At 28.7% G+C, this 18,379-nt stretch overlaps 1 protein-coding gene across 1 annotated transcript; it reads right to left on the bottom strand.

Moving 5' to 3' along the window:
- Positions 1 to 304: 304 nt before the first annotated feature.
- On the bottom strand, positions 305 to 16,339 carry lmd (lame duck). The gene is made up of 3 exons (XM_075290058.1): positions 14,197 to 16,339; positions 7,985 to 8,146; positions 305 to 2,972 (listed from the first exon to the last, which is right to left on the bottom strand). The coding sequence occupies exons 1-3, from the start codon at positions 16,237 to 16,239 to the stop codon at positions 1,488 to 1,490; spliced, it is 3,690 nt and encodes a 1,229-aa protein (XP_075146173.1). The 5' UTR covers positions 16,240 to 16,339; the 3' UTR covers positions 305 to 1,487.
- Between the last annotated feature and the right edge of the window lie 2,040 nt (positions 16,340 to 18,379).

Here is an 18,379-nt window from a genome sequence, read left to right as displayed (position 1 = left end):
CTATATTTTAATTATATATATTATTTTCTATATTTTAACTATATTTTTTTATATATTTTTTTAATGTGTCAGGAAATTTTCAAAAAGTTTTTGGAAACAGTTCTTTAAGATTTTTAAAATTTTTTTTTTAATTTGTTCTCTGCCTTATTAGCTCTAGTTTTTTGAATGTGAATATGAACAAATAGGCTGGACTGTTTACAAATAATTTTTATTTCATGGAAAAATTAATTGTAATTTTATTTTTCTTAAGGTGTCAGGAAATTTTCAAAAAATTTTTGGAATCCTTAAGATTTTGTTGTCTTTCTTTTAAATTAGGGAAAAATATATTTTGATCTCTGCCTCATTGGCTCCAATTTTTTTTTTTTGGTAAATATAGATAAATTGGTTTAATTTAAAAAATCATTATCTTTCATCATGATCATTAATTATAATTTTCTATATTATAATTTTATTTTTCTTATGGTGTCAAGTAATTTTCAAAAAATTTTTGGAAGCATTTTCTTAAGATGTCTTAATTTTTTTTAATTGGGGAAGTATTTTTTGTTCCCTGCCTCATTAGCTCTAACTTATTTTTTGGTGAATATAAACAAATTGGCTGGACTTTTTATTGCTAGGTTTAATTTAAAAAATTATTATCATTGATGCAAAAATTAATTGTAATTTTCTATGCTTTGAGTTTGTTTTGCTTTAGGTTTTAGAAAAAATTAAAAAAAAAGTTGGAAGCATTTTTTATGATTTTTTAAATTTGGTCAAATAATTTTTACTCTCTGCCTAATTTTTTTCTGTAAAAATTAATTGTAATTTTCAAATCTTTCTTTAGGTTTTAGAAAAAATTCGTATTTTATGATTTTTCACATTTTTCTTTTTGGTTTTAATTTGGGGAAATATTTGTTTGTTCTCTGTGTCATTAGCCTTGGAATTCCCCCTAAATATTTTTTGAAGATTATATTAATGCTAATTTTCATTAAAAAAAAAAATTATTATCTTTGGTACAAAAATCGTTTAGGTTTTAGAAAAAAAATTAAAAAAAAAGTTGGAAGAATTTTTTAATTTTTTAAATTTGGTCAAATAATTTTTACTCTCTGCCTCATTTTTTTCTGTAAAAATTAATTGTAATTTTCAAAGCTTTGTTTAGGTTTTAGAAAAAATCCATATTTTATGATTTTTCACTTTTTTTTTTTTTTTGTTTTAATTTTTTGTTCTCTGTGTCATTAGCCTTGGAATGCCCCCTAAATATTATTTGAAGATTATTTTAATGCTAATTTTCATTAAAAAAATTATTATCTTTGGTATAAAAATAGTTTATATACATTTTGGTTTTGATTTTTGGCCTAAAGTTTAATAAAAGGTCTTTGGTGTTTGCTGCTGTCTTTGGTGTAATATCTTTTAAAGCCTAAAAGTATGCTATGAATATTATCTAAAGATAAGTGGATTTGTATTTACATGTAGAGAAACATTACGAAAAATGTATGTGTGTGTGTGCTGGTTTACATAAAACTCTCCAAATAATCCATATCAAATTGTTTTACAAATTCCTCATCATCTGCTGAGCCAGATGGAGGAGTATCATCATTATGTAAATTTTCATTGCTAACATTAGCGGTCAGCAATTCATTTACTACGCCTGTCTTTTGTTTATCCGCACTAATGACAACAATACTGGCCAATGATGTAGTAACATTTGCACCAGCTGTCGTTAATGATGTGGCAACATTGCAACTCGTTGTACTAGTTGTTTCCAACTTGGATGTGGGAATGCCATTGGATGTGGTGGTGGTGGTGGCGTTATGCTGACAACTCTCGTCCTCATCCATACAATCGAAGGTCTCCGATAGTAACTTTTTAACATACTCAAATGAGACATATTCACAGCTATCTTCATTGGTGGTGTGAGTGTGTGGGCCTTCGATCGACCTAATCGAATTTGTGGTTATGCCATGGTTTTTGTTGTTGCTGTTGTTGTTATTGTTGTTCTCCTTTTGCTGTGACCCATGACTTGTTAAAGCTTTTGTTGTAGTATCAATGGCAACCACATTGTCTCTTTGGGGGGAGGTAGTTTGTTGCAACATTTGTTGGAATTCATTCATTTGATTGATACCAGCATTGTTGCTGTTGCTGTTGTTGCTAACAACACTACCATTACTACTGTTACTAATCACACTGTCACTACTTTGACGACGTTGATGCTGATGTTGATATTGTACATGATGGTTGAGTCCATTGGGTCCACCTAAATTATATGTGGTGGTAATGATACCACCAGCAACATTTACATTCACACCAACAATATCAGTCGATGACGGTGATGATAATGATGATGCTGGTGGTAGTGGTGATGTTGATGATTGTGTTGCTGCAACATCATCACCATTGTGTGTGCTATGTTGCTCAATGGTAACAATGCAATTGGACAAGTCATTAAAGTTCATTGAATTGCGATTAGCTGATGTGGCCGATGGTAATTGCATTGAGGCTATTTCATTGCTGACAGACACAGCTAGAGAATTCTGTTGTTGCTGGCCATACAATGGTAACCCATTTTGTTTATTCTCATAATTGTCATTGACCATTAGTAGGGATGACATTTCACTGCAGCTATTGCTTCTTGGTTTCTGTTGTAGACAACAGCCATTACCATCGCCAACACCAATGCTTAAAGGTAATGTGCGAACATTTCCCATCAGCATTGCTGATGGTCCTGGAGATGATGATAATGATGGTGATGATGATTGTTGGGACATTTTATTCTTTCCACCTTTGGCCTGTAACAAAGATGATTCAGAGTGACGACGAGTTTTAGTCGTATTGGTTTTCTTAGAACCAATTTGACCATTTGCAGCTGAACTCGATGATTTCCTACGTCCCAAATGACCATTGGCATTGCGTAGAGCATGATTTTTCACATGTTTACGTAGACTTGAGGGATCGGTGTAACGTTTTGTACAACCAGGTAATTGACAAGCATAGGGTTTCTGTAATGAAAGAAACAAAAAACGGGGAGATTTGATTAGATCGAGGCTTGGGTGTATTAATAAAATAATGATTTAAAACTAAAAAAATCGTGGTGATAAATAAATACAATAGATTTAATTTTAAAAAATAAATATAAATAGATTTAATTTTAAAAATATACATAAAATATTTTTCATGAAACTATGGCTTTAAATATTAAGATCAGGTAAGGAATGGTTACCTAATCCACAACAAAAATATTTTTTTAATTTCAATTAATTTTTAAAAGAAATTTACTTCAATCACCGAAATAAAAAAAAAAAATTAATTGATAATAAAATTTTACTAGATTGAATATTGTTAAATAATAAATAAAAATAAATTAATAAATTAAAATGTTTAATCAAATTAAAAAATAATTTTGTTAAGAAAATAATTGAACATTTTTACATTTTAAATTAGAATATTAATTATTCCAATTAACATTTTTATTACATAAAAATCTATTTTCAATTAAAAATTATATAATACTCTGATCTCAATTTATAATGTACGAAAATATAATGGAAAATGACTATAAAATGTTCTTGAAATGAAATTAATAGCCAAATTATATCTATATAAATATAAATAGATTTAATTTTAAAAATATACATAACATATTTTTCATGAAACTATGGCTTTAAATATTAAGATCAGGTAAGGAATGGTTACCTAATCCACAAAAAAAAAACTTTTTTTAATTTCAATTAATTTTTAAAAGAAATTTACTTCAATCACCGAAATCAAAAAAAAAAATTAATTGATAATAAAATTTTAATCGATTGAATATTGTTAAATAATAAATAAAAATAAATTAATAAATTAAAATGTTTAATCAAATTAAAAAATAATTTTGTTAAGAAAATAATTGAAAATTTTTACATGTTAAATTAGAATATTAATTATTCCAATTAACATTTTTATTACATAAAAATCTATTTTCAATTAAAAATTATATAATACTCTGATCTCAATTTATAATGTACGAAAATATAATGGAATATGACTATAAAATGTTCTTGAAATGAAATTAATAGCCAAATTATATCTAAAGGCTATTGACACCAATGCTTTCTTAAAACCGACTTTATCTGTTCATTAGCATTTAAAAAAATGAATCTGATATAAGCATACATGTTTTTGATGTAATTCAATGTTATAACCAAAAGCCGATGTGTTACATTTCCTACAGTCATAACATTGTACGCCATCCCAATGTGGATGGCTTATTACAGCAGCTCATATGACCTAATCACTGTTACGTGCAGGCTTTGGGATATGTCAAATACTAGAGTACCTGAAGGCTTGTGTACCAATCATCCCAATATGATACTCACTCTCTCTCTCTCTTCTTGTGTTTGTAACATTATGTTTTTAAACTATACTATTACAAACATAAACCATTGAAAATATTCAACTTCTCCACTCTCACCAATCTCTTACCTACATTGAATGCAGAATCCATTGAGTACTCTTTATAGATTAGAATGTATCAAACAAAAACTAAGCTCGTTTTCGCTATTTTCGATTCTTTTACCACCACTCGAGGACTGTTAGCTACACCGCCACCACATTGATGGGGAAACGGTAATAATAGTTTGAGCTTCCATATTAAAGGCTCACTGCAACAAACAAAATTCACATGTTACAGTACTCACATGCATTTTTTTTTTGTTCTGATGGCTCGAGGGCTTACTATTGTCGCCAATGACATTGTACTATGCCGGCAAACGACTTCACATATGTTTCAATCTATAAATCACTCATATGTGAACAAGTTTTTGTTGTTGTTGTCGGTTGGTTTGTTGAAGAATCCATGCAAATTCTCCACTCCAAATGAATGAACAGGCATAACATGAGGAATATGACAACTACATGTATAGAGTTGCAAAAAAACTCCCAAAATACATGCCACTTGTTTCAGCAAGAACAACATACAAGAGACAATTTTTTTTGTGACTTTTTGGGACAATTGGTGAGAGGACATAAATGGGTCATAATATGCAAATGCCTCTTGTCTGAGGTCAGTTTTTTTTTTGTTTGGAAAAATGGAAATATGCGATGAGGGGTAGTTGTGTTGATGGTTGAGGGGAAGAAAACCACAGTTTGAATTAAGATTAAAAAAAAGTACTTCAGAAGAATGGGAAGTCGTTCCTGGAACAACAGCCTGTTTCTCTCAAGGTTGCCACAATTTTGGCAAAATTTTTTATAGAAATAAAATTTTGACAAAATTTTCTATAGAAATAAAATTTTTACAAACTTTTCTATAGAAATAAAATTTTTACAAAATTTTTAATATAAATAAAATTGTGTAAAAATGTTCAATAGAAATAAAATTTGTATAAACATTTTCTGTAGAAATAAAATTTTTGACAAAATTTTCTAAAAAAATAAAATGTTGACAAAACATTCTATAGAAGTAGAATTTTTTCAAAAACTTTATATAGAAGTAGAATTTTGTAAAAAAATATGTATAGAAATAAAACTTGTACAAAATTTTCTATAGAAACAAAAATTTTGCCAATATTTTGTATAGAAATAAAATTTGGACAAAACTTTCTATAGAAATAAAATTTTAACAAAATTTTTTATGAAAATACAAATTTGAAAAAATTTCCGATAGAAAAGACAAAATTAAAAAAAAATTACAAAATTTTCTATAGAAATAAAATTTTTACAACATTTTTTTATAGTAATAAAATTTTGACAAAATTTTTTAAGTAAATAAAATTTTTACAAAATTTTTAATATAAATAAATTGTGACGAAATTTTCTGTAGAAATAAAATTGTGACAACATTTTCTGTAGAAATAAAATTTTTGACAAAATTTTCTATAGAAATAAATTTTTTGCAAAATTTTCTATAAAAATAAAAATTTGGACAACATTTTTAAAAGAAATAAAATTGTGATACAATTTTCTATAGAAAATTGACAAAATTTTCTATAGAAATAAAATATTCATAAAATTTTCTATAAAAATAAAATTTTTATAAAAATTTTCTGTAGAAATAAAGTTTTGACAAAATTTTCTATAGAAATAAAATTTTTACAAAATTTTCTATAAATACAAAAATTTGGACAACATTTTTAAAAGAAATAAAATTGTGATAAAATTTTCTATAGAAATAAAATTTTGACAAATTTTTCTATATAAACAAAATATTCATAAAATTTTCTATAAAAATGAAATTTTTATAAAAATTTTCTGTAGAAATAAAATTTTGCCAAAAATTTTGAAATAAAATATTCATAAAATTTTCTATAAAAATAAAAATTTGGACAACATTAAAAGAAATAAAATTGTGACAAAATTTTCTATAAAAAAACAATTTTGACAAAATTTTCTATAGAAATACAATTTTTATAAAAATTTTCTGTAGAAATAAAATTTTGGCAAAATTTTCTATAGAAATAAAATTTTTACAAAATTTTCTATAAATATAAAAATTTGGACAACATTTTTAAAATAAATAAAATTATGATAAAATTTTCTATAGAAATAAAATATTCGTAAAATTTTTTATAAAAATAAAATTTTTATAAAAATTTTCTGTAGAAATAAAATTTTGACAAAATTTTCTACAGAAATAAAATTGTGATAAAATTTTCTATAGAAATAAAATTTTGACAAAATTTCCTATAGAAATAAAATATTCATAAAATTTTCTATAAAAATAAAATGTTTACAAAATTTTCTATAGAAATAAAATATTCATAAAATTTTCTATAAAAATAAAATTTTTATAAAAATTTTCTGTAGAAATAAAATTTTGACAAAATTTTCTATAGAAATAAAATTTTGACAAAATTTTCTATAGAAATAAAATATTCATAAAATTTTCTATAAAAATGTTTACAAAATTTTCTATAGAAATAAAATATTCATAAAATTTTCTATAAAAATAAAATGTTTACAAAATTTTCTAGAAAAATAAAATGTTGACAAAACTTTCTATAGAAGTAGAATTTTTTCAAAATTTTCTATAAAAATAAAAATTTGGACAACAACAACATTTTTAAAAGAAATAAAATTGTGATAAAATTTTCTATAGAAATAAAATTTTGACAAAAATTTCTATAGAAATAAAATTTTTTACAACATTTGTTATAGTAATAAAAGTTTAAGATTTTTTTTTATAAATAAAATTTATACAAAATTTTTTATGTAAATAAAATTTTGACCAAATTTTCAATAGAAAAGACAAAATTTTCTAAAGAGATAAAAATTTACACAAAATTTTGTATAGAAATAAAATTTTCACAAAATTTTCTTTAGAAATTAAATTTTGACAAAATTTTCTTTGGACATTTTTTCTATAGAAAAACAATTTTGACAAATTTTTCCATAAAAAAAATTAAATTTTCACAAAATTTTTAATAGGAATGAAATGTTAACAAAATTATTTATATAAATACGATTTTGACAAAATTGTTTATATAAATACAATTTTGACAAAATTTAATTAACCATTTTGGTAGATTTTTGATAAAATTCTTTCCAAATTTTGGTAGTTTATGTTTGGCACGCGGCAAGCGTGATGTCCTGCGAGCCCTATCCATCGACTGAAAAGTATACAAACAATTGAATTTATAGACAAACATAAGCTGTTTGCCTTTCTATCATGGAACGCCGTTCGGACTCGGCTATAAAAAGGAGGTCCCTTGTCATTGAGCTTAACATGGAATCGGGCAGCAGTCAGTGATAAGAGAGAAGTTCACCAATGTGGTATCACAATGGACTGAATAGTCTAAGTGAGCCTGATACATCGGGCTGCCACCTAACCTAACCTATCACCGATAGAGATCGATACTCTTTCAACATGCCGAATTTTGGCCACTTGGCATTGCCAAAGAAATCCTGGATACTTTTCAACATATGCTAACGTAAATGTTAATTAAAATTAAATTTAAAATTTTATATTAAAACTTAAATAAAATTTATTATTTAAATATTTAATTTATCACTATTATTTTTTATCTGCACTTACCGTATCATAATGGGTCCTCTGATGCTTAGCCCGATCAGAGCTATTACTGAAGGCCTTTAAACAGCCTTTGTATTGGCAACCATATGGCCGTTCACCGGTATGGGAACGTTGATGAATTTTTAAATTTTCCAAACGAGAGAAAGCCTTATTGCAACTGGGAAACTGAAATGAAATAGTAAATTTAATTTAAATTAAATTTAAAAAAAAAACGTTAGCTTAAACTTTAATTACAAAATATATATGCATTCCCATTTTTGTTTTTTAATTCATAATTAAATTTGTTTATTTGTATTGCTATTTATATTAAATCCTTTAAATAGCATCACGTGCTTATCTCATTTCAGATCCTGTAATCAAAACTAATAAAATACTCTTTGGAATATTTATTTTTCCTTGGAAAATTCTAATAGAATTTATTCATAGCACACAAAAAGGGTTAAATGTTTACTCAGTAATGTTATAGGCCCCCATGGAAAACACAAGAGAGAGAGAGAGAGTGAGGGAGGGAGGGAGAAAAAAACAAAACCAGGAGAACACAACATATTGTCTATGCATGAAATGAAATCATTTCCATCAACATTTATTTTGAACAACAACAACAAAAAAACACAAGGAAAAACAACAACAATGGGGAAAACATTACCAGTAAAAACTTTGTTTTTTAATGAAAACAAAAAAAAAAAAAACAAAAATTCAAATGAAATATTATTGAAAGGCAGCTGTTGTGTTGTATGAGAAGGATATTATTATGCTCACATATGCTAACCCCTACTACCCCTCTCTCTCGCCAAAAAACAACATGCATACAAATACTCTATAACCATATGTGAAGAATGCGGAAACTGAAACTCATCACAATAATGACGTCAAAGGAGAGAAAAAAGAGCATATAGCATACGAAGAGACTAACTATCATACTGCCAATGATGAGAAGGACTACTATGTTGCTGATGTTTGTTTGGGGTCCTACAGATGTTTTTAAGCATTTTCACGTAGCATATATAGCTCTACATATTATAAAGGATTTCTATTTACATTATGCATATCAACGGATATACCAAAAAAAAAAAAAAAAGAAAAAATGAAACATGAACTCATTAGTAGGAAATTCAGTTTTTACTAGTTGCTTTTTGTAGATGGATAGTAGTTTGTTTTTATAATAACAAATAACATTAGATTGGATTATGAGAACCATTAGTATCAAATATAGTTAAAAGTCAACAGGCAGTGGTGAAGTGAATGCTAAAATTCTAATTTTTATGAAACTAACAGTTGCAATAATAATTTCTTTTTCTCCGTACATATTTAAATTTTATTATGATTTAGATTTTATTATACCAGCTGGAAAGAGAGAGGCTAGAGAGGAAGCATTATCATTTGATAGTGTAAGATGACCAAAAGAAGTTATCCTCAAATATATTTTGAAGCAAATCAATCAGAATATTTAAAAATGATTGCTCAAAAAGGCATGACACTTGTTTCAGCAAGAACAACATAAAAGAGATTTTTTTTTGTTTTTGGGAGAATTGGTGAGAGGATACAGAGGGTCATAATATGCAAATGCCTCTTGTCTGAGGTCAGTTGTTTTTTTTTTTTTGAACATTGTGATGAGGGGTAGTTAATTTGATGTTTGAGGGAAATAAAACCACAATTTGAATTAAGATTTCACAAAAAAAAATCTATATGATTAATGTGGAAGCCTCTGTAGTGTAATGTTTGGCATATCCGTTAAAAAAAGCTAACGCTTCTTTCTGAAAACACAACCAAAACGGATGGCGATTGGTTTAGGCGTTATTCTTATGGGAAGCTTAAAAATGTGGTACAGTTTGTAGTGTTGCCTGATCAAAATATATTCTAAGCATGTAAACACAGCCATAGTTATTTTTGGTAAAATTTTTATGGAAAACCCAAAATTGTGATGGTCATTGCTAATTTTATAAAGGGATTGGGCGTCCCTAGTGTTACATTTTTGAGGTTATACATACTCAGAACGTTTTGACAAATTCATCTCGCCAAAAAAAATGGAATTAAATTGTGAACATTTTCGTGCGATTATTTTCGAATAAAATGCTCACCGTCTATGACATTGTAACAAGTGATGAATTGTAGATTTAAGCGTATGAGTCCGAAAGTAAACATCAGTCGTAATTTCGCCACCTGATTGATTTGTTCAGAATGTATGTTTTGGAGATACCTCAATCAGAGTGGCAAAAATGCTTCGACAATTGATTCAAACGCATGCAAAGGTCTATAGATTTTAATGCGGAATATTTCTTCTCTAATCCCGAAATATAAAAGTGAAACCTCGTATTGTCTATTATTCTTGAAAATAAAAAAAAATAAAACAGCGCGCCATAAAGTGCATGAGAAAAATTGCCAATTAAAACATTATTGGTGTTCAACAAGAGCGGTTCAATCCAATACCGTTTGTATGCATTGTACACTGAAACAAAGCATGTACAAAATTTTGGTATTGATTCCGAGCCAAAGAAGCGGAGAATACAAGTAAGGATACTTTTAAGATAAAATTCTCTTTTAAATTTGGGTTTTGTGTACTTGCTTCTACACACAATTTTTTTTTCTGATTCAATCACGAAATTAATTGATCCAATTAATTTTTAATTGAAATGACTTCAATCACAGAAATGATAGCATCAATTAAAAAATTAATTGAAGGTCAATTAAAAAGTTAATTGATCCAATTAAAAAATTAATTAATACTATTATTTTTGTGATTGATTTTTGTTTCAATTAAAAAAATTTTTGAATCAATTAAATTTTTAATTGAATATTTTTTAAAACTCAATTAAAATTTTATTGGAAATTTTATTTTTTCGTTTGTTTTTCAGCTTTTTTTCTTCATAAGCCATCAAAGTCCCTTAGAAACGATTTAACGGCAACTTTATTTTCCAAATTTAGACTGGACTTCCAGTAGAATTTTTGCTATGTTTCAAGTAATGTCCTATTCTTGAACGATTTTTTGCTTTGTAGTCACGATGCAAAAGGAAAACAAAGGACAATTTCATTAATTTTAAAGAATTTTTCTGAATTATTAAAGTCAAGTTGACTTTACCCCAAAAAAATTTTCTTTCCTGTTATGATACCCAGTTTTAAAGCAAATCACTTAATTATAAGGACAATACGACTTCATTGAAAAGTTTATCGACTTTTGGACAAGGAAATACATTTTATATTAGAGAAATGCGTCTTCTATGCTAAGCAAAATTTGCATTCATATTTTAAGGACATAAAATCTTTGGCCTCACGACAATTTTTTTTTTCTGTGTAGGCAGACTAAACATTATGAAAAATTCCAAAAATTGTTAACCATTTTCCTTAATTATTTTTAAGCCCAAAAGAGGAAAAAATTAAATTTGCACCTAAAATCAGGCAACAAAAATTACATTGTATGTTTGTTATAAAGTACATGAGAAAAATCACCGATGGAAAAATGGTTGGTGCTCAGCTCTAGCGGTACGATCCAATACCGTTTGTATACAGAGTAAGTATTACGAAAATTCTAATAAAATTTTCCTTTATTTTTAAGCCAAAAAAAAATTTAAATTTTGCTCCTAAAATTAGGCAACAAAAAATTACATATGATATTTGTCATAAAGTACTTGAGAAAAACTACCTAAGGAAATTTTGCTGGTGATCCGCTAGAGCGGTGCGCTCCAATACTATCTGTATGCACGGTAGGCAGACTTAATATTACGAAAAATTCGCACATAAAAAAAAAATTTCTTATTCACTCACGATATTAATTGATCCAATTAATTTTTTAATTGAAATGTCTTCAATCACAGAAATGATAGTATCAATTAAAAAATTAATTGAAGGTCAATTAAAAATTAATTGATCCAATTAAAAAATTAATTGATACTATTAATTGTTGTGATTGATTTTTGTTTCAATTAAAAAATTTGTTGATTCAATTAAATTTTTAATTGAATATTTTTCAAACTCAATTAAAATTTTAATTGGAAAATTTTTCGTGAAATTTTTTTCTGTGCACTATTATTCGCAATTTTCATTAAGTTTTTTTTTATCATAAAAGAAATATAATTTTGGACTTAAAATCAGGCAACAAAAACATAAAAATTTTTTTTGAAAAAATTATTGGTGTTCGGCTCGAGCAGTTCAACCCAATTCCCTTTGTATATAGGTTGGGGAGTCTGCATTTTGAAAAATTCAAAAAAAAATTTCACAAGTTTCCTTAATTATTTTTAAGCACAACAGATATATTAAAATTTGCGCCTAAACTTAGGCAAAAAAAAATTACAACGGCTCAAGCGGTACTACCCAATCCCTCTTACATACAGAGTGGTAAACTAAACCTTAGGAAAAATTCCAAAAATTTTTTCAGATTTTTTTTTTTCAGCACAAAAGGAAAAAGGACTTTTAGTTTCGCCTTAAAGTAGGCAACAAAAAAATACTATTTATGGTTACGAAATCATATGTATTACTCTGACTCTGGACGGAAGGTTTGCTACCGCCTCCTATCAACTTGATAAAATTAAATCTTAGATTAAAGTGGCAGCCCGATTAAGTTGCAGGCTCAGTTAGATTATTTAGACCATTGTGATAAAAAAAATTAAATCTTTATAAAAACCAACCACCACAAAAAAGAATTTTCACCACAATCTAACTTCGGAAAATCAAATACTTAATAGTATTTTCTTTTATATTATTGTCTTAGTTGTTTTAATATTAAGTTGCTAAATTTTCCCACCTCACCAAGCTCAATATAGTATTGATTTTTTTTTGGAAAACTACAATATAAACTTCTGCCTAAAATTAGGCAATACAAAAAAAACAACTATAGCCATATATCAAAAGCATACTTCTCGGCTAAAATTAGGCAATAAAAAATTGCAAACTTGCCATGTTTGTACTTTAACCACCGAAGGAAAACATTTTTGGTGCTCAGCTCGAGCGATACGTTCCAATGCTGTTTATAGGCACAGTGGGCAGACTAAGCATTTTGAAAAAATTGCTTAGCCTGCTACGATGGGTATTCGAGTCTTTTGTTGTAAGAAGAACATTAGTGTACCATAGTGCATGTAATGAAATAAAGGGCTAGGTTAGTTAGGTTAAGTTAGGTGGCAGCCCAATGTATCAGACTCACTTAGACTATTCAGTCCATTGTGATACCACATTGGTGAAATAATGGGCTACATTTTAATTTATTTCTAAACATAAAAAGCAAATATAAATGTTCGCCTTAAAATAGGCAACCAAAAATAATTGGGATGTTTTTGAAAGCATACACAATACTGTGCCTCTGTACCGAGGTATTTCTACAGCCTTCTATCAACTTAAAAAAATTAAATTTTAATAAAAACTAACCACCATTAAAAAAAAGACTTTTGTTTTCGGTGAACTAAAATGAAGTCTATCAAATCAATTCCGCAAATATTTAATAGAATTTTCCTACATATTATTTTATTTATCTGTGTTGTAATATTAAATTGCTAAATTTTTCCATTTCGCCAAGCTCAATATATTACTCTAGTCTAGTTTTTTGATTGACAAGTAAAATGACAATATAAATTGTTGCCTAAAATTAGGCAACACAAAAAAGAAAAAAAATCACATACAAGTGATGTTTCAAAAGCATACTTTGCGGCATTCATTTTTTTTTATAAAAACTATTGCATCAACAAAATATCCTGGATATCAATTATCCTAAAGCAAAAAAAAAAAAACGAACCATAAGTGCTTACCAAAATTGAATTGAATTGAATTCTTTTCGCCTTCGATGTTTTAACCATAAATTTATCAAAAAGCTTTTTTTTATGAAAATTCATCACCATAGTGAGAGAGAGAGGGAGATTGAGATATCCTTCAAAATGAAATCTATCAATTTTAATTAAATACAATATGTATGTAAATATTCAATGGTCTCCTTTTTCGATGATGATGATGAAAACATATATGACCTGAGAGTTATTTTTCATGAAATTGAAAAAAACTTAAAAAAATAGACAAAACGATAAAACTGCTCACCATAAATGGCTTTTAATATACATATAAATGTAATCATTTTTCGGGCATTTAACTAAAAGTTGAGTAATTGAATATTTGGATTTTATATTTATGGTTATTTGAATTTTTTTTCCGGATTTTTGGTTAGTTGTTCAATTTGTTTCATAAATTTAATTGGTAAGGAGAAATTTAATATACTTTGGCTTTTTTCTAGCTTTACTTACCGGACATTTATTTGGTTTCTCTCCACTATGAACCCTCATATGGATTAGTAGTTTATAGCGGGCATTGAAGGGCTTATAACGTCTGGGACAATCAACCCAGAAACAGGAGAAATCTTCACCCCGTTTAACATCCACATGTTTCTTTTCAATGTGGCCCACAAATTCACTTTGATTGGGAAATTCTTCATTACAATCGGTCCATAGACAAATCAGGGGGCCAGAATCCTGGAAATCATTGGCTGGAGTATCGATCATCGATGATAACTCAGGCTCTGAAATTTTTGATAAATATTTTTTACGACGATTTTTAATAACTTTGGGTTTCTCCAAAAGAAATACATCATCATCATCATCAGCCTCGTCTTCTGGATTTTTTGTCTGCGATGCTAGGAAAATCTCTTCCGTTTCTATTAAATTTCCATATTCCAAAAATTCATCATGGTCATCTTCTGGACGTACACACGTTTGCATTACTTGATTGCCCTGTTGCTGAATTCCTACCGTATTGAAATCGTTGATTTCATCCAATTCATCTATGGTCCATATGACTTTGTGATCCCTATGGGGTTTTTCCAAATTCAGCATATTACAATTTTCAAAATCTTCCGTTAAAGAATTGAAATTATTAAAGTGTTGCTGATATTGGCCAGCTCCACTGCCACTGCCACTGGCCTGCGAGGGAGGACTGTAGACATGTGGCCTTTGATGCTGATCTCCATAATTGAAACTATTCAAAGGTTCATATTTGGGGGTACCAAAAGTGGACATCATCGAGGGTAGTTTACCACCTTGTGGGCACATTTCCTGTTTAATGCTAGGCTCATAGCTAGAGTGCTGTTGTGGAGTGTATTGGAAGCTGGTATTCATGATTTTTGGAGAATCTTCTCTCATCGGTTGGGGATCACTTAAATTCAAAGACATCCAAGGATCCAATGGCGGCGAGGAGCATGGGGATTGTTCTTTGGATTGACAATTAATTTCATCATAATTGTAATATTCAATATCCAAATTATAGCCCTGAGGGGGACAATCCTGGGAATGGGGATTGGGAAGCTGATTGCAGGATTGTTGTTGCAGTGGTTGTTGTTGTTGTTGTTGATATTGATTCTCTTGCTGTGTACTTGGTGTAAAGGACATATATGTAGCAGGATATGGTGTATAGGGAGTCTGTGGTGTATATGGAGTTTGAGGCATTATAGCCATAGCTCCTCCCTCCTCAAATTGACAAGATTCCGTTAGACGAGCTATATCCTCAGGTTCAAAACGGAAAACATCTTCCCGCGTCAATGAAGGCTGATGGTGTTGGTGATCCATTTGCATAGGCTGATGTGATTTGCTTAGGGTCATAGTTTCACTTTTTAAGACCGACAGACAGCCATTGTCCTCTTCACTTTCATCCTGCAAATGACAGGGGCTATAACAACTTCCCAAGGAATGATATTTAGAGCTCATAATAGCTCCTCTAGCACTGGCATCCTCATAGCCAGACAAGAGATTATCATTGTTTGAGTTCGCCGCAGCAACCGTAGGATGGGAAAAATGCATTTCACCACCACCACCACCACAGCTACTACCATAAATCGATGTGGGAGTTTCAACATTGGCAAATGTTAATTGTGAAAAATCCGGAAAATGCACATCGGCCGTTGCAAAATCGCCATAATTGCAGGCAGTGCTGAATGATTTCAGATTGCATAGGGCTGAGCGATGAAAATGTTCCTCTCCTCCAGAGTGTGAAGCACTCAAGGGAGGTGACATTAAATTGCAGGATGTAGACCCGGATAATATTACAGATGTGGCTGGTGTGGTACTGGCACTACTGATGGCCATATTGTTGCCTGGAGATGTGGCCGATTTCATGGCTATGTAATTAGTATCGTCCACTTGTTGTTGGTGTTGCTGTTGCATTTGGCTACCACAACATATAGCTCCTGGTGTATAGGGTGGTGTTGCCGGTGGATTGTGAATGTCATGGAACATTTTCAGAGATTTCATTGTAGGAATGCTTAAATTTGGAGTATTGATTTTCAAAGAGGAAGACATGGTTTCAAAATGGTTTTATTTTTCCGGGGGTTTTCAAAGAAAATCACTTCATTTTTTTTTTTTAATTTTTTGTCTTAAAAAATTTTTTCATTTAATTTTAAAATTTTTTGTCTTTAAAAAAATCACTTCATTTTTTTTTAATTTTCAATTTTTCTGTCTTTAAAAAATTACTTCATTTTTTTAATTTTAAAATTTTTTATTTAAGAAAAAAAATTACTGCATTTTTTTTAATTTTAAAATTTTTGTCTTATAAAAATTATTTCACTTTTTTTTCAATTTTAAAATTTTTGTCCTAAAAAAATCACTTCGTTCTTTTTTTAAATTTTAAAATTTTTTGTCTTAGAAAAAAATTACTTCATTATTTTTTTAATTTTAAAATTGTATGTTTTAAAAAAATCACTTTTTAATTTTTAAAATTTTTTGTCTATAAAAAAATTCAATTTTTAAAATTTTTTGTCTATAAAAAATTCAAATTTTAAATTTTTGTCTATAAAAAAATTCAATTTTTAAATTTTTTTGTCTTCGAAAAAAAAATTACTTCATGTTTTTAATTTTTTTGTCTGTCATTTTGTTTTTTTTTTTAATTTTAAATTTTTTAAGTCTTAAAAAAAAATTACTTCTTTTTTTAAAATTTTTGAATTTTTTTAAATCACCTTATTTTTGTTTCTAATTTTAAAATTTTTTGTCTTAGAAAAAATTACTTAATTTTTTTGTCTTTAAAAAAATCACTTCATTTTTTTTTTTCTTTTAAAATTTTTGCCTTTTTGTCTTTTTTAATTAATCACCCCAACTTTTGCCACCACCACGCGTTTAATGTCATTTTGTTTTTTGCCACACTTTATTTTATTTTCATAAAATTTCCTCACTCAACTTTTACGCAAATTGGCATAGATGCCAAGTTTTCTAATTTTTTTGCTTGGTCATTTTTCTTGGGAAAACCCCACACAGAAAATCGTTTTTGTCTGGCAAATAAACGTCAACACTCGTTGAACGGGTGTTTTTTTTTTCAAAATTCAAATCACTTTTGTTTGTTTTTTTTTAATTTTAACGTTTGACAATGTTTCTCGATTTTATAGAAGATTTAAATTTTTTGTTTCTTAGGTGTCCCCAGGTTTCAATTTTGTTCTTTGATTTTTCTATTTAGTTGATGATCTTGATCACACCACGTTCTGTTTTAGAATAAACCATTAAACTACCAAATGCTCATTATTTAAACACACGTCTAAGGATCTTCATTTCATTTAAAGAGTAAAGAGCTGCAGCTTCTGCCACTGCCACTGCTGCTGCTGCTGCGTCGTCGTCGGCATTGTGTGCTCTGTTGTTGTCACACAAGAACAGCAACATGTGCCTTATAAGAAAAAAAGTGTCTCTATGATTTTCCAATAGCCAAACATCGAATGGGCTCTGCAGCAGAATTTTCCTGTGAGCCAATGCGTACCCCTTGCCCTTGATGGGATGACAGCGGGTGTACGGCATGCGTGTGATGATCGCACTTACAAGAAGACACTGAAAGAAAAATTTTCATTTTACAAAACTTCAAGTGTGGGTGGCTGATATGTATCGTAACCAATTTCAGAGTGCTATCATTTCAAAAACGCTTATTCGACAATTGTAAGATTTATACCAGTGACAGATCATTATATTGTTTAAAAGCCTACAAAAGCATTCTGATTTATTTCACTTAGAAATCAAGTTATTCGTGATGGAACTCATTCGTGATGCTTTATATTTGGCTGAAAAACCTCAAGTAGCTTTCGTTGGAGCCTTCTAACATTTAAATGTGAATAATTTTTTTTGTTTCTCGTAGCATTGCTCGTTATCCTGGTATTAGTAGTGTTACATCGCGTACATTAAATGGATGAAAAACGGTAACAAAAAACGGGCCAAAATACCGCGTACAGCTTGTAATGGTAACTGGTCACTTTCGTGCAAGCGAAGCAGCTACTTGCTTCTTCCAAATCAAACTATTTTGTACATCGGTGAACTCTTGCACTTTTTGGATCTTGAATGTCTCTTTAGTCCAAGGTGATTTTTCAATATGTGTTGTCTCGATTCTCGTGATATGTTTACGAGCAAGTTCCCTACCATTCCGGCGTAAATTTTGATCCAATCTGGCCTTTCGGATTCATTGCAGGTGTTG

The sequence above is a fragment of the Haematobia irritans genome, chromosome 1, assembly GCF_050003625.1.
Source record: "Haematobia irritans isolate KBUSLIRL chromosome 1, ASM5000362v1, whole genome shotgun sequence".
Classification (NCBI taxonomy): domain Eukaryota; kingdom Metazoa; phylum Arthropoda; class Insecta; order Diptera; family Muscidae; genus Haematobia; species Haematobia irritans.
This window is presented reverse-complemented; position numbering and strand designations above follow the sequence as displayed.

What these genes read in the sequence shown, in the direction of transcription:
- lmd (XM_075290058.1), bottom strand. Translation starts at nt 16,239, where the DNA reads ATGTCTTCCTCTTTGAAAATCAATACTCCAAATTTAAGCATTCCTACA. An exon ending in AGAAACCAAATAAATGTCCG is followed by an intron (nt 8,147 to 14,196) that starts GTAAGTAAAGCT and finishes ATTTCATTTCAG; the next exon opens with TTTCCCAGTTGCAATAAGGC. An exon ending in AGAGGACCCATTATGATACG is followed by an intron (nt 2,973 to 7,984) that starts GTAAGTGCAGAT and finishes CTTTCATTACAG; the next exon opens with AAACCCTATGCTTGTCAATT.